General features: G+C 32.7%; 3 protein-coding genes across 3 annotated transcripts in view; 1 reads left to right on the forward strand and 2 right to left on the reverse strand.

The window, feature by feature from the left end:
* HELRODRAFT_155720 (hypothetical protein) overlaps positions 1 to 4693 on the reverse strand; it is a gene marked incomplete at both ends in the record, with an annotated part of 13237 nt that extends 8544 nt beyond the window's left edge. Inside the window, 2 exons of the mRNA XM_009017667.1 lie at positions 2500 to 2666; positions 4648 to 4693. Of these exons, the coding sequence (XP_009015915.1) occupies positions 2500 to 2666; positions 4648 to 4693 (213 nt within the window). The remainder of the gene's footprint in view (positions 1 to 2499; positions 2667 to 4647) is intronic.
* A 2649-nt stretch (positions 4694 to 7342) lies between these two features.
* On the forward strand, positions 7343 to 10610 carry HELRODRAFT_184939 (hypothetical protein). Its single transcript, XM_009017668.1, has 11 exons — positions 7343 to 7535; positions 7556 to 7844; positions 8042 to 8236; positions 8349 to 8423; positions 8518 to 8619; positions 9095 to 9164; positions 9455 to 9504; positions 9625 to 9700; positions 9868 to 9950; positions 10143 to 10211; positions 10397 to 10610. Exons 2-11 carry the CDS (start codon positions 7740 to 7742, stop codon positions 10415 to 10417), a joined length of 846 nt encoding a protein of 281 aa, XP_009015916.1. The 5' UTR covers positions 7343 to 7535; positions 7556 to 7739; the 3' UTR covers positions 10418 to 10610.
* A 2935-nt stretch (positions 10611 to 13545) lies between these two features.
* HELRODRAFT_152689 (hypothetical protein) lies at positions 13546 to 13869 on the reverse strand (the record flags this gene model as incomplete). The annotated part of the gene is made up of 1 exon (XM_009017669.1): positions 13546 to 13869. A coding segment is annotated over one exon (324 nt), but the record flags the coding sequence as incomplete, so codon positions are not given.
* Positions 13870 to 13877: the final 8 nt, after the last annotated feature.

Genomic DNA, 13877 nt, shown 5'->3' on the forward strand with positions numbered 1-13877 from the left:
AAACATTCGGTAGAATTTATAGAATATTGTAAAAATTATGGTCTATTACCAACATATATATATGTATATATATATATATATATATATATATATCGCGTGGTAGGAACATTGTAAATATAAGATTTATAGATAATAAAGAGATTTAATAGTGCAACTGGGACTAATATGCATTGTCTGAAGGATGCAATGCGCACATGACTCTATGCATCTATTCAAGCGTACGCAAATATTTGAATGAGGGAATGAATGAATGAGTGATTGAATGAATGAATGAATGAATGCGTGAATGAATGAATGAATGAATGAATGAATGAATGAATGAATGAATGAATGAATGAATGAATGAATGAATGAATGAATGAATGGGTGAATGAATGAATAAATGAATGCGCGTGTGAATTATTGCATGAATTGTATAAACAAATTAATAAAAAATTTATTATCTAAAGAATTAAAAAACGAAATAATATATATATATATATATATATATATATATAAATTATGCAAAAACTCTTCAACAGTCTTCATATGGAATAATTTCTCTTTTATAGAAATTTGTTGGGCGTCTTTGTTGGCTCAGTTGCAAATGTCAAGTGTTTTTACATTTACTAAAAATAAGCATATACCACTTGGTATGAGTTAGTAGTTCTTTTTCGATCAAAAATATTTTGCACTTTTATTCTTTTTTGTTAAAATAAATTTTCATAATGAAGATGAAGGAATGATGAATGTTTGAACGATGAATGCTTGAGCAGCCAAAGGTTTCAGTAAGATTCAGAAAATATATTTAAGTTTTTTTTTTATTAAAATATTCATTTTTTGAAATATTTTCTATTATTTTATTTTAAATCTAATTTGATTTATAATGTTTTTTTTAATTTTGTTATAATTCATTTTTTTTGGTTTACTACTAGAAAATAAAATAAATTTTTCTAGATGTTTTTGGATAGTTAGGTAATAAGAAGGCAACACGAACGTTTATAAAGTCAGTAGGTAAATTATTTTATATCAAGTAGCATGGTGTTCATATGTTATATTACAAGTGTATGCTTCTATAACTTCATAATAAACCGCACTAAACTCTAAAACAGGTGTGGGTAAATTTTTTGCTGTGAGGGCCGCATTAAAAACAATTTTACCTTTGAAGAGTCGTATATGTACTTAAACAACAAATTTTTCGACCCCCGTGGGGATTTTTTTATGATTTGTGGCTTCTTTTTTTGGTCATAATGTCAAGCCGACGAATTTTTTTGGGCGAACAAGGCTTCGCGGGCCGCATAAAATAGCTTCACGGGTCACATGTGACCCACGAGCGGTAGTTTGCCCCACCCTGCTCTAAAATAAAGAATTTAGTCAAAATAATTTTAAAAATATCTCGACATCAAGACCACTTAACATTTTTATAAGTTACCCACAATAACATACACTCAGTGATGTTGGACGACCTCCTATGAGTCTTATGTAATGTTGGTGCAAAATGGAACACCACATGCAATTATCTAGAAATTGATTTCTTTGATTATATATGTGACTGAACATTAGCACATACATACATATATACATACAGACACACACACACACACCTAAATATATATATATATATATATATATATATTTATATTGTATATATATATTAAATTTATATTTCGCGCTTATATGCCTGAGCGCACAGCCAGCAACATAACTTTACGGGTTATTTATTTCAGTTTTATTTCTCCTGTTTATCTCTTGCCGACAATAACATCACTTCTGGTTGTTATCCAATTTTAATGATTCTCTCATGTTAGAACTGCATGTCCAGACTGCTGGCCCTACGAACTGCACAGTTGTCTTTCAGCCAGCCATACGCAAAAGAAAATCTGTTATTTTTTTTAAACGCTAGCACAGTAAGTAAAGAAATCATAACATCCCCGTGGTTAGAACTAAATAACAATATTAGAGTAAGATGTTGGTGGGCTGTTCAACGTCGCAGATGGTCGTATCTTAACGTCAGGTTCGAGAAATAATCATAAAAGTTGAAAGTTTAGCAAAAGAGTTATTTTGCATTTATAGATATTTTTATTGACGTTGGAGACAGCAGAAAGCAATCAATTTTTATCTACTAGGCTTTCAAAGCAACGTCAGAGCGACGCGACCATACAAGAAAGACATTTTCATGTTTCAAAACTCAACGACAACGTGTTTAAACTTGTTAATTGTAGATCACCTAACACGCTCCTATGAAAAGAAAAAAAAACAAAAACGTAAAATGAGAGCCCGTAGGCAATAGGCATACAAATAATGAACAATTAGGCACAATCATACTTATAAACAAATGTTTTAAATTGCAAAATCACATACTCAGCACATACACAATCAAACAAACACTCGCTCAAACACAGTCAAACAAATCTATCCAAATTTAAACAACCATACAAATGAAATATGTACTTTGTATACATTCACACATACACATAAACATTTATACACACGCACGCACGCACACACATTTATATTAACCTTATCTCTGATAGTTTGCCTCATTGCCTCTCTCTCTTCTTCCATCTTCCTGTACTTTTCATTCCTCTTCTCTTCCGCTTCCCGTTTGGCTTCAGCGATTTCTGGATCCTCCTCCTCGGCGTTCTTGTCGTCCTTCTCATCCTTGTCGCCCAGAGCGTTTGTTACACCTGGAGTTCATTTTGTGGCAAGTTCGTGTGGGCGGTGACGCGGTGCGGTTGAACAGGGAATATTTCACGTTCAGGTTACTTCATTAATTTAATATTCAAAATGAACGCTAAATTGCGATTAAATGAAATAACTTGCAATAGAAAATTTCTCTTATTTTTTAATAATTTACATATCTCATTTATTCATATCCTAATGTTTTTACTGCATACTCAAGCAATTATTTCCGAATAAATTGAATCCAATTCTGTCAACAATTGCGTGCCAGTGCTTCAACATTCATTTGATTCTTCCTTCATAAATAATGAGCGGGGAACGGTAATAATTTTATCTTATATTTTGTTATAATTGTCGACAATTTTTCAATAAATGCTAAAATGATTTCAATCATGTTTAAAAACTTCGAGTAATTTTTTGAAAAGTAATAACGAAAATAAAGAGATATATATGATTGGTGTGCATAAATTTTTTTGCAACTCATTTCATGATGCCGCAGCTAAATTAATAGAAGATTTTTTTGAGAAAATAAGATCATCGAATGAGTGAACGAACGAACAAGTGAACAAACGAACGAACGAACAAACGAATGAATGAACGAACGATCAAAAATATGATGTTGGCCGCCAGCTTCTAAAAAATTATTTTTGAAATTAAGAAACGTGGAAGCCGCGCAGATTACATCTTGAAATAAATATTACTTTTTATTCTATGGGCGCTTCAAAATATTGCTTCAAAAAACCAAATAGTGTGTTTTGTATTTTAAGTTAAAATTTACGGCAGAAAATAACGACAATAATAATAAAGCAGCAGTTTTTTACATCATGATTTATTATTGTTCATCGTAAATATTTTAGAGAGAATTATTTTTGATTGTTTCTGATATTTGCCTTCAGTAAATGCCAGAGCAATTATTGAAATCACTAAGAAAGATGAGAGTGACACACGTAGGAAGATTGCGACCAATCGGCTGGCGAGTGATCTCCGCCATATCTTCGCGGTGGAACGTCCGTGAATCAAACTGTTAATCATTTTTGATTGCTGGTATGCTACCACCGCTCGCTGCTACTCACGTCTCCTTCTTTTTTTCATTGAATGCATTTTAAAAAGAGTTATTAGACCGATCGAGAGAAAGAAAGGGAGAGAGAAAAAGAGAGAGAAAAAGAAAGAGAGAGTGAGACAAAAAAGGAGAGAGACAATAAATGAAAGAAAGAGAAATAAAAAAAGCACGGATGAAGGAGGAAACAAAAAAAGCATACATAGTAAGATACATACGTTTATGAAAATTGTCATCAGCAAAATTTTTGGCGTTATTGGAGAGAAAAATTGTTATAGAGTAGTAATAATTCATGAGAAACTTGTTGATTCCACTCGAACAAGCAGCACGCAATCGTTATGTGAATAATGTACTCACAGGACGTATCACTTAAAGTGCAGTCAACTATTTTAGAAGAATCTATATGAGCGCTCTCTTGCTGCGGAATATTGAAAAATTAAATTTTGTTCATTTTTTTAAAAATAATCTTCATAAAAGATATACATCAAACACACACACACACCACACACACACACACACACACACACACACACACACACACACACACATGTTAGAAGGAGACCATATTTTATACAGTAATGTTGTACCTATCAATTCAACCGAATTGTTGGCATTAATCAATTTATTATCCTACAATGAGGATGATTTGTGAAAAATCTAAATGAGGCCTATCTGCATGATGAATTTTGATAACAACAGTTTTATTAAATTTTCATGGTGAACTTGGACAATAAATTGGACAATTTCCAGAAAATTCTAGTAAGTAAAATTGTAAGGAATAAGACAAACTTTAAATTGATTAATGCCTACAATTTGGTATAATTCATACAATATATATATATATATATATATTAATATACATTAATATATATATATATATATATATATATATATATATATTAGAGAATGTAAAAAAAGCAAAACTAAACCGCTCAGCGGATTTCCAAACAGTCCTCCTCCCAACAACGAAACCATGGCAACTGACCGGTAGGTAGGTAGGTAGGTAGGTAGGTAGGTAGGTAGGTAAGTAGGTAGGTAAGTAGGTAGGTAGGTAGGTAGGTAGGTAGGTAGGTAGGCTCAAAAAGGTTTGCTGGTACGTAAATAGATAGGTAGGTTCCTATGTAGGCAGTTACGTAGTTTAAGGGTTTGATGAACGTTTATGGAAAGAAGATGTTCAAAATGAAGTCTCTTAGCTTTTTGAATATTTCCAATTTTTTCAAATGTATTAAACTTATTGAATTTTTAGCATAATTTGTTGATAATACTCTTTTTCAGGCGGAATCACTTTTGTCAGCGCTTAATGAATAAATGAAATATTTTGGAACTGAAAGGAACATGCATCAACAGAACAGGAGCGTCTATTTCATGGAATCTGCAATAAAACATTTCCAACTTTACATTAACAACAATGCAATGCGTAATGCATTTATTAAATACAATGGCATTTTGATTTAAATGTTCTTGTTATACAGGGCTTCATAGGAAGCATTTAACACCATCAACATACTATGCGATGTGTATGAACAATCGATGGAATAACCAGTGTCTGACATAACTGACATAAAAACAGACAGACAGACAGACAGACAGACAGACAGACAGACAGACAATGTTCAATTTGCGAGACAAACACACAAACGTAAACAAATGGTGTAAAAATGAAAATACCAAATTAAATACCGAAAAGGTGAATGAGCAGGACGATGTACAATACTCCACAATGTACGTTCTATACACATGTCATTTACCATCAAAATAGTTGACATGTATACGTACACTTACATGCATTTGCATAGTTATCCATGATCAATATGTTTTACTAATGTACATTTATTTAGGTATTTATAGTTTATTGATACAACCACGTAAATATTGTGATCAATTGAACTGCCTGTGGCATATTAGGACGAGTTGCTGAGTTGAAAAGTGAATGTTTATGATTATTATTACAAATCTTTGAAACGTTTTATTATAGATTCGCTCGATGTTTGTGAGTGTGACGCAAGCATGCACCTGTGAAAAAATCATTCCATTATTCATTTTTCTGAATCTAATGCGAAAAATTAGAAGACACTACTTTGTATATCATCACATCCTATAAGAGTTTTTTGATTTTGGATTTATTCGTTTGTTTTTATTTATTTGCCAACTAATTATTTATTTTAATATGTAATTTTCATTTATGTCTTATGTTATTTTAAGTCAAAAGTTTGATGTAATGGATTGGACGGCTGACACAAAAAAAATGTTTGCGCATGAACTGAACAATGAACAAGCAGGACGCATTCACTAGCACATGCTGAACATGCTAGTATTTAAGAAATACAACCCATCAACAAACCAACCAACAACAAAACCAACCAACAAAGCAAATGACCAACCAGCCAACTATCCAACCAATCAACCAAACAAACGGCCAACCAAACACTTTTCGATAGAAAATTTGCCGTGTACGACTCATCTACAACAATGTTTATACAGTGCACAAAATGTACATATAAATAGTGCAACATAATGTAATACACTCTGGTTGAAATATGCATGCATGTACAATACATTGTATACATATGAGTGTACGTTTGATTTAATGTACACATTGATTGTATGTACGCACGAATGCATGTATGCGTCAATGTGTATGTCGTATATATTTACAAGTGTACATTGTACACATATGTATGTATATATCGATTATTGGAGCTTTGTTGGTGCTCACTCTATCTTACTGTATGATTTCTATTCAAATCGATGTTTTGCAGTTGGATGGTTGGTTGGTTGGCTGGTTAGTTTAGATGTGCTTCATTCTGATCAGGAGCATAAAAATCACAAAAAATAAAGTTATGGCATTTAAAAATATTAATACCCCACTCATCCGTAATTACAGTTTTTATAAAATAAAATATTTTTATATGTATATTACAATTCCTCATGTTTGCAATCTAATTATCTCTATATAAATATACATGGACATCCTGAACGCATCATTAAATGTAAATATAATTAGCAGAATAAGGTCTCTCTCTTACTTGTACTCTTCTGCAAGATGATCTTCATCAGCTGTTCAACAAGTGAAAGAAGCTTAAACCAAAAAAAAACTATAACTTATATAACTTATTCTATATGAACATCTATTTTTAATTATTTAAAAAGTTACTCGAAGATCAGTGCGGGAACAATTTTTGCCATACAAAATTGTGAGATCCCAGCAATTTATAAGGCACGTATTGACAGATAGATGGTCTATATATGATATGATATATTGATTGTGGAATTATGTGTAATATATGCGAACACCAATGTGGATGACCAATAGTGTATATATATATATATATATATATATATATATATATATATATATATATAACATTTAAAATTGCATGCATCACCCTCATATATCAATGATCATACTGTTAGAAGTTGTTTAATTTACGTCAAAAAATAATATCACAATAACGTTTAAAATCAAAAGTACTAAAATGAGTAAAAAATTGATATAGAGTTTCATTTCATTTTGGCATATTTTTAATATTCAGCCTACGTTTTACAAATATACAGCGCTGTAAATTTATATACTAAATTTACTTTTAAATACTTGTTCACCTGGATCAATGATAACTACGTGGGTTTTTTGTCAAATAGAAATTTTCTGGTAGTGTGAATTGTTTTTAACGTGATTTTAAGAGTTGTGAATAACGTCCTGCTTAATATTTTTAGCGTCTTTAGTGTCTACAGATTTATATTTTAAATTATTTTTTATCGTTCGTGTACAGTACTCTACCTCATCCATTTATCTTTCAATTAATTTGTTTTATTTGTTTGTTCACTTCACTTTTTTACACACAGTTTACACTTCTAGGTATCCTACTGTTTTTCTGGCATCACAGTACACAGCAGAGTCAAGTCATGTTTCACTGATTAATATTCAGCACCTGTTAATTATTTATTTCAGTATTTAATTCAATCACTTTTTTGTCCTATAAGCTGTATAACAGACAAAATACTACGACACATCTCACCTTGTATGGCTGGAGGTAACACATTATTGAGGAGGCTTTCAAGGCAAGACAGATCTGAAGTCAACAATGTTGTCAAATATCTGCTATTTGGATTCAACAGTTTCATCTGGGTTTGATTTTTTTTTATTGATTTTCATTAGTTTTACAAATGAAAGATGAATTATATCATCGATATTGTAATAATTAATTCATAATTTTACAATTTTAAAATAGCTTTTTAAATAGATTTGCTAATGTGTTGATAACATAATAATGGGATAACAGTAACAAATCTAATAAGATGTTAATCAGTTGAAAATGTTTGAAGTTGATTGGTGTCGGCTTGATTTGTGTTGGAGCATGGGCGGCAGTCCAAAAGAACAACATTAACAACATCACCATGCTAACAAACTCAATTGTCGATCCTGTCACGTTACTCATCGTCAGTGGGGTCATCATTTTTATCATCGGCTTCTTTGGATGCATCGGAGCTCTCAGAGAAAATATTCCTCTACTCATTGCTGTCAGTTTGATTGCTGAAATTGTGAATTTGAGATTGAAATTGAGATCTCTTAGCATCTAATTGTCTACAGATTTATTGTAAAAATTTGTTATTTTTATGTTTTTCCTTGCAGTATGTTGTCTTGTTAGTCATTGTCCTGCTGTTGTTGGTTGCTCTAGCCATCATTGCTTTTGCATTTAAATCATGGGTTGGTAGTTTGTTTTCAAAATTTATCTTTTATTTAAATTCTTATATAAACGTGGTTATCCGATGAAGAGAAAATTGTGAAATGTTTACGTTAGTTGAAGAAGCTGATAGTGGAAACGAGCTTGAAGGATGTCATACCGAAGTACAGGGACGATCCAGATCTGAAAAACCTCATTGACTGGGTCCAGGAAGATTGGGTGTGTGGGCTGCTTACTTACGTTTTGCTCATTTTCAGATTTAATAGTGAAATACATTGGTTAAATTTGTGTACATTTTGTACATCTTCTGGAAATTTATTTGGCATTTATGGCTTGTACACATGTTTGTATGCATGTTTGTATGCTTTTTTATGTTTATATGTATGTTTTTCATGTTTGCATGTTTTGTATAAGTTTGCATGTTTATATGTATCATTTTTTGTTTTGTTTTTATTTTTTTGTAATGATTGCATGACATTTTTATAAGCAAAGCCAGTTATTAGTTTACTTAGAGTTGCCATTTGAAGATAAAATAAGCTTTATCAAATACAATACTTACTATATTTATATAATAAATTGTATGCAAGAAAATAAATCAACTGGTAAATTGATTTGTTTAGTTATGCTCCCAAGTTTTTCCTGTTATTATTTTCATTTTTTAATCCGTTACAATTGAAACGAAATGACCATGCAGTTGCATTGCTGTGGCCTGCAAGATTACAACGATTGGGAGCTCAACATTTACTTCAACTGTTCATCTCCAGGTCTGACAACTGTTCAAAACTATCTTTTTGATACAATCAACTTTTTAAACTTATGATACGTTGATATTGCTTTTCTGCTTTTTTTTTTAAATTTGAACAATCTGAACTTCAAATAAATGTTGTTAAATGGATTAGCACTCGAAATAAAAGACTAATAAATGTTTTTTTTGACGTTGAAATTAAATATTTTAATAGTGTGATCTGATCATTTGATCAAACATTTCCATATTCATCCAAGTTTCAGTTCGCTATTTTTTTTCAAAGTTATCTCCGTTGAATTCACTTTGCAGGAATGGACGCATGTGGAGTGCCATACTCCTGCTGTATACCTGATCCCAATGTCTGCCACCACTTATTTAATTTCTCTTATTTTATATTTTTTATTGTTTTTGCCACTTTGTTAATTTCGTTACTCATTTATTTTTATTTTATTCGCGTTTAATTTAATAACAATGTACAGGCTGCAATGATAAACCTGCAATGTGGTCAGAACAAGAGGAGGCCAAACGAACCAAACAGTGACATCTACAAGCAAGGTTTGCCATGTTACCATTCTTTGAAACGTTTGATTTTTTTGTTTTGTTTTATCTCTAAAACTTTTAGAACTGATAAAATAATTTGTGTTATATAGTTATAAATAACATCACAGTACGTGATGATGAGTGCTACATCAATCATTAATGTTTTGATGCAACCTGGGCAGGATGCATCGATGCTGGTGACGCCTGGTTCAATACCTACATCATCCCAATTGCTGGAGTCGTCGTCGGTGTTGCCGTTTTAATGGTCAGTTTATTACACTTCTTATACACTTTGTGAAATGAAGCTTTTCATTGCCCTACCGCTCTTAAAATGTAATTTAATTTTAAAAATGTAAAGAATTAATAACATTTTTTTAATATTTATTGTGCCAAATTGTATTTTTATAGTTAGCTTATTACGATTTACGAATGTTAATTGCTTTGATAAACTATTTAGATATTGGGCATATGCTGTTCATGGAATCTTGTGGCGGACGTGAAGGCGCAGAAAGCAAAATGGGACAAAGTATCAAATCACGAATTACTTTAAATAACTGTTTTAATTTATCATTCAACATTATTTGGCTAACTTTTTTATTTTATCTTTCTTTTAACTACAAATTTTTAAAGACCGTAATTTAACATTTATTTTTTAATGATGATGGAAATCATGCTTTTAAACAATTTTATACGAGATTTATTTTTTTATAGGTGCCTTTTGAACGTTTTTAATATTTGAAATAATCTGATTTCAAATGTGAGGAGGATTGATAGAATCAAGTTAAAATTTTTCTGCCGGTTAACTTTCAAGAAGCATAACACGTGTTTAAAGTTCTCTTTTGTATTTAATGTTCATTATTTTTTACTTTTTTAAATACTTTTTTGATCTAATTTTTGTGTAATATCAAAAGTTCATTACCTAATTTTTGTGCATTGTATTGTTTAAAAAATCTAATAATTACTGTTCAATCGAAATAAAATTATGTCAGAACATTAAAAAGCATGATTTACTACGTTATACTGTAAGAAGTTGTTCAAGTTTGATAGATGAAAGCTCTTTGAATAGGTCCCAGGCGACGACGATGATGGTGTGGCTCCGTCTTTTTTTACTTTGCAAAATTCATTCGGTGATGATTCGTAATTTATATATTTATAATTTTCAATTTTCCGTCCTGGCTACTAACGCGTTTTTTATCTTGCTTGGATAAACTGTGAAATCTCAACGGCGCGTGACCTCTGATAACCGACTCCACGAGTTTGGCTGCAACGTTCGCATGCTTCTCGGCCACTAATATTTCAAGCTTTCGAGAAAGTTCCATTACGATATCTTGAAACTGATCCATGCGATTCTCCAAGCGTTGCATGCCTTTTGTAATTTCTTCGGTTTCTGACTGTTCCATCTGTTTGTAGATAAGCTTTCTCTGGGATATTGGCATTAAATATCTATCAAACTCAACATCCTTCACTAAATTTTCTCGATTCATGCAGAGAAACTTGAACAGTCTTTTTATCATCGGCAAAGCTTCTTCAAGCTGCAGGGCCAACCTTAAACTCCCCACCCTCCACGTGGACCCTTCCTTGGACTTGATACTCGTATAAGTGTCAGTCATCATGGCCACCAGAAGACTCATGAGAATGACAGTTGATACCAGTACGTAAATGATGAAAATTGATTTTATAAAGAAAGGGACGCCTCCGTACGTAGAGTAACTTTCGTCGAATGAGCCGTCGAACAAGGAACCAAGACCCAACATCATGTTGATCGAATTGTACAAAGTCGTCCCTAGGCCAGGACTAATTTGCCGGATGTTGGGGTGAATCTGGAAAAGAACGTTGAAAGCCATTCCACAGCCCAACAGGAAGAGAATGTAAATACCAATGAAGCGCGTGATGTTCCGGAGAATGATGTAGCGTAACATTATTGTGAACACGTGCAATTCTTCTATTGCCTTGGTAAAATTTATAAGATATATCCAGCCAAAAAGAAAAACAAGTGATGTTATGATAAGATAGTATTCGTATGCAAGGTATGTCATGAACAGTGCGTACCACAGAATAGCGCTGATGCAAAAGCAATAACTCAAAACATCCCCCAAGTTCATAACTACAGTTTTAAATATGAACATGCAAATGCTGACAATTATGCTTAGGAATGACTGATAACTTTTTTTGAATTTTTCAGCTCTGTTCGAACGAACATTGTTGGTTATCACGTGAAATAAACGAGTTAGAATGTAAAATATTTCAAAGAGTAAGATTAAAACAGGCCATATTAGAAACAATCCGTATTTTATGCTATAGTAACTTTTGTATTGCGGTGTTAAAAACGCCACTCGAAATGGGTCTTGATCTTTATCGTAGGTAGTTGTGTCATTATGTGGCAAAATTAAAATTTTAAGATCGGGAATGTTCTGGTAGTTTTCGTAAGATGGCATCACGAAGATGGTAAAGAGTATCATGTACGCAATGTGGATTACTAGAAATACTACATATATCCACTGATAGTTCTTCCAATAATTTTGAACTATTTCGTTAATTGGTGTGATGTCAAGAATTTTAGAGGCAAGAATATCATTGTTGAGAGAAACGATTGTCTTTAGGCAGGAGCTGGCTGATGGTTTGGCTTGTTTAGACGATTCATCGTTAGTTATCTTGATGCTGTTGATTCTGACTTTCCTCTTTGAAGATGAGTCTTTTAGAATTGTTGTTACGTCATACAAGTAGTAAGCGTTGCGATCTGGTTGCAATTTGAATACGTTAGGAGTGGCAAGAATTTCTTTCAACATTTCAACTGCACCAAGTCGTATGGCATAATTTATAGAATCTAAACCATCAATGTTTACAATTTCTGTTGTTAGATAAATCATGGCATGTCTCATCTGTTGATAAAAAAGGTCACTTTCATCGTTAGGTATTTGAAGATTTTGATTCATGCACCACCACTTTGGAGATTCTTTCACAATGCACTGGTAAGTTTCAACAAATATTTGTGTTCGAGTTGTTTCATTACGAGATTCTTCAATTAGTGTGTGTATCACTGAGTTACCTTTATTATCTCGTGACGACAGGTTTGACCCTAGCGCGATTAACTTTATTATTGAAATGATATTACAACTTCGAACGCAAATGTGCAAGCAACTCTCACCCTGATCGTTAATTTCATCCAAATTGACACCACTTCCAGGTCTGCAAAATGTACTCAACATGGCATCAAAATTTGACAAAACTCCACTTTTTGCAGCAATGTGCAAAGGAGTTTCTCCCTCTTTATTTTTGATGGATGGGTTTAAATACGACAGTTCAACGATTATTTCAGGCCGCCCTTTCTTGGCAGCCAGATGGAGAGCTGTGCTACCACTTTTATCGACTTCATCTACCAACGACCACGTATTGGCCTTAATAATATGGTTAACTAAAATCCTGACTAGTTCGGGATTAGCGGTATCTGAAAATACTGCTTCGTGCAGCGGGGTCCTGCCTAATTTATTTTTCACATCAAGTTTCAACTTTCCCATCAACGTTTCAAAAGAATCTAAGTTACCATATTTAGCGGCTACATGCAGAGCGGTGTCACCTTGGTCATTTATATCTTCCGTTGACACTTTTGATAAGAATGTTCGCAAAATTTCACTTTTGTTATCTCCGGCTGCAATATGAAAGAATGTGTTTCCGTTCAAATCAACTGACTTTGGATCGGCCCCTTGCTGTAACAAGCAATCTAACTTTTCGACGTTTCCATTAGAAGCTGCTATGTGTAGCGGAGTGTTTCCTCTTGGAAATTGTAACAACGATTCATTCACTCCTTTATAATGTTTATACAGTGACAAAACAGCAGTTAAAAACGTGTTACTTTGGTAGTTCATAGTGAAATCCCAAATACTTTGACCTTGTTTGTTTCGAATATCTAGATCGGCGCCATGTTTAATAAGTAGTTTTATTGCTTTGATTCGAGCATTTTTTGCTGCATAAAGCAAAGCCGTGTTACCATTTGAATCAACCTGATCTACGGATAGTTTAGTTTTATCCAGCAAAACTCGGATGACTTCACATTCACCTTCGGAAGCCGCCACGTGCAATACATTCATATTGTTGTTTATTGTCACATACGGATCTGCATTGTTGGCTAACAATATTTCTACTATGTCATCGTAACCTAATGCTCCTGCCAACACGATCGGGTAGTAAAGTCCTA

This window comes from Helobdella robusta (genome assembly GCF_000326865.2).
Source record: "Helobdella robusta unplaced genomic scaffold HELROscaffold_2, whole genome shotgun sequence".
Taxonomy (NCBI): domain Eukaryota; kingdom Metazoa; phylum Annelida; class Clitellata; order Rhynchobdellida; family Glossiphoniidae; genus Helobdella; species Helobdella robusta.

Bases quoted from the DNA above. Each gene is read 5' to 3' on its own strand.
- HELRODRAFT_184939 (XM_009017668.1), top strand. From the start codon at position 7,740: ATGGCTGGAGGTAACACATTATTGAGGAGGCTTTCAAGGCAAGACAGA. The intron at 7,845-8,041 runs GTTTGATTTTTT...AAATGTTTGAAG, and splicing joins GATTCAACAGTTTCATCTGG to TTGATTGGTGTCGGCTTGAT. The intron at 10,212-10,396 runs GTATCAAATCAC...ATTTTTTTATAG, and splicing joins AGAAAGCAAAATGGGACAAA to GTGCCTTTTGAACGTTTTTA.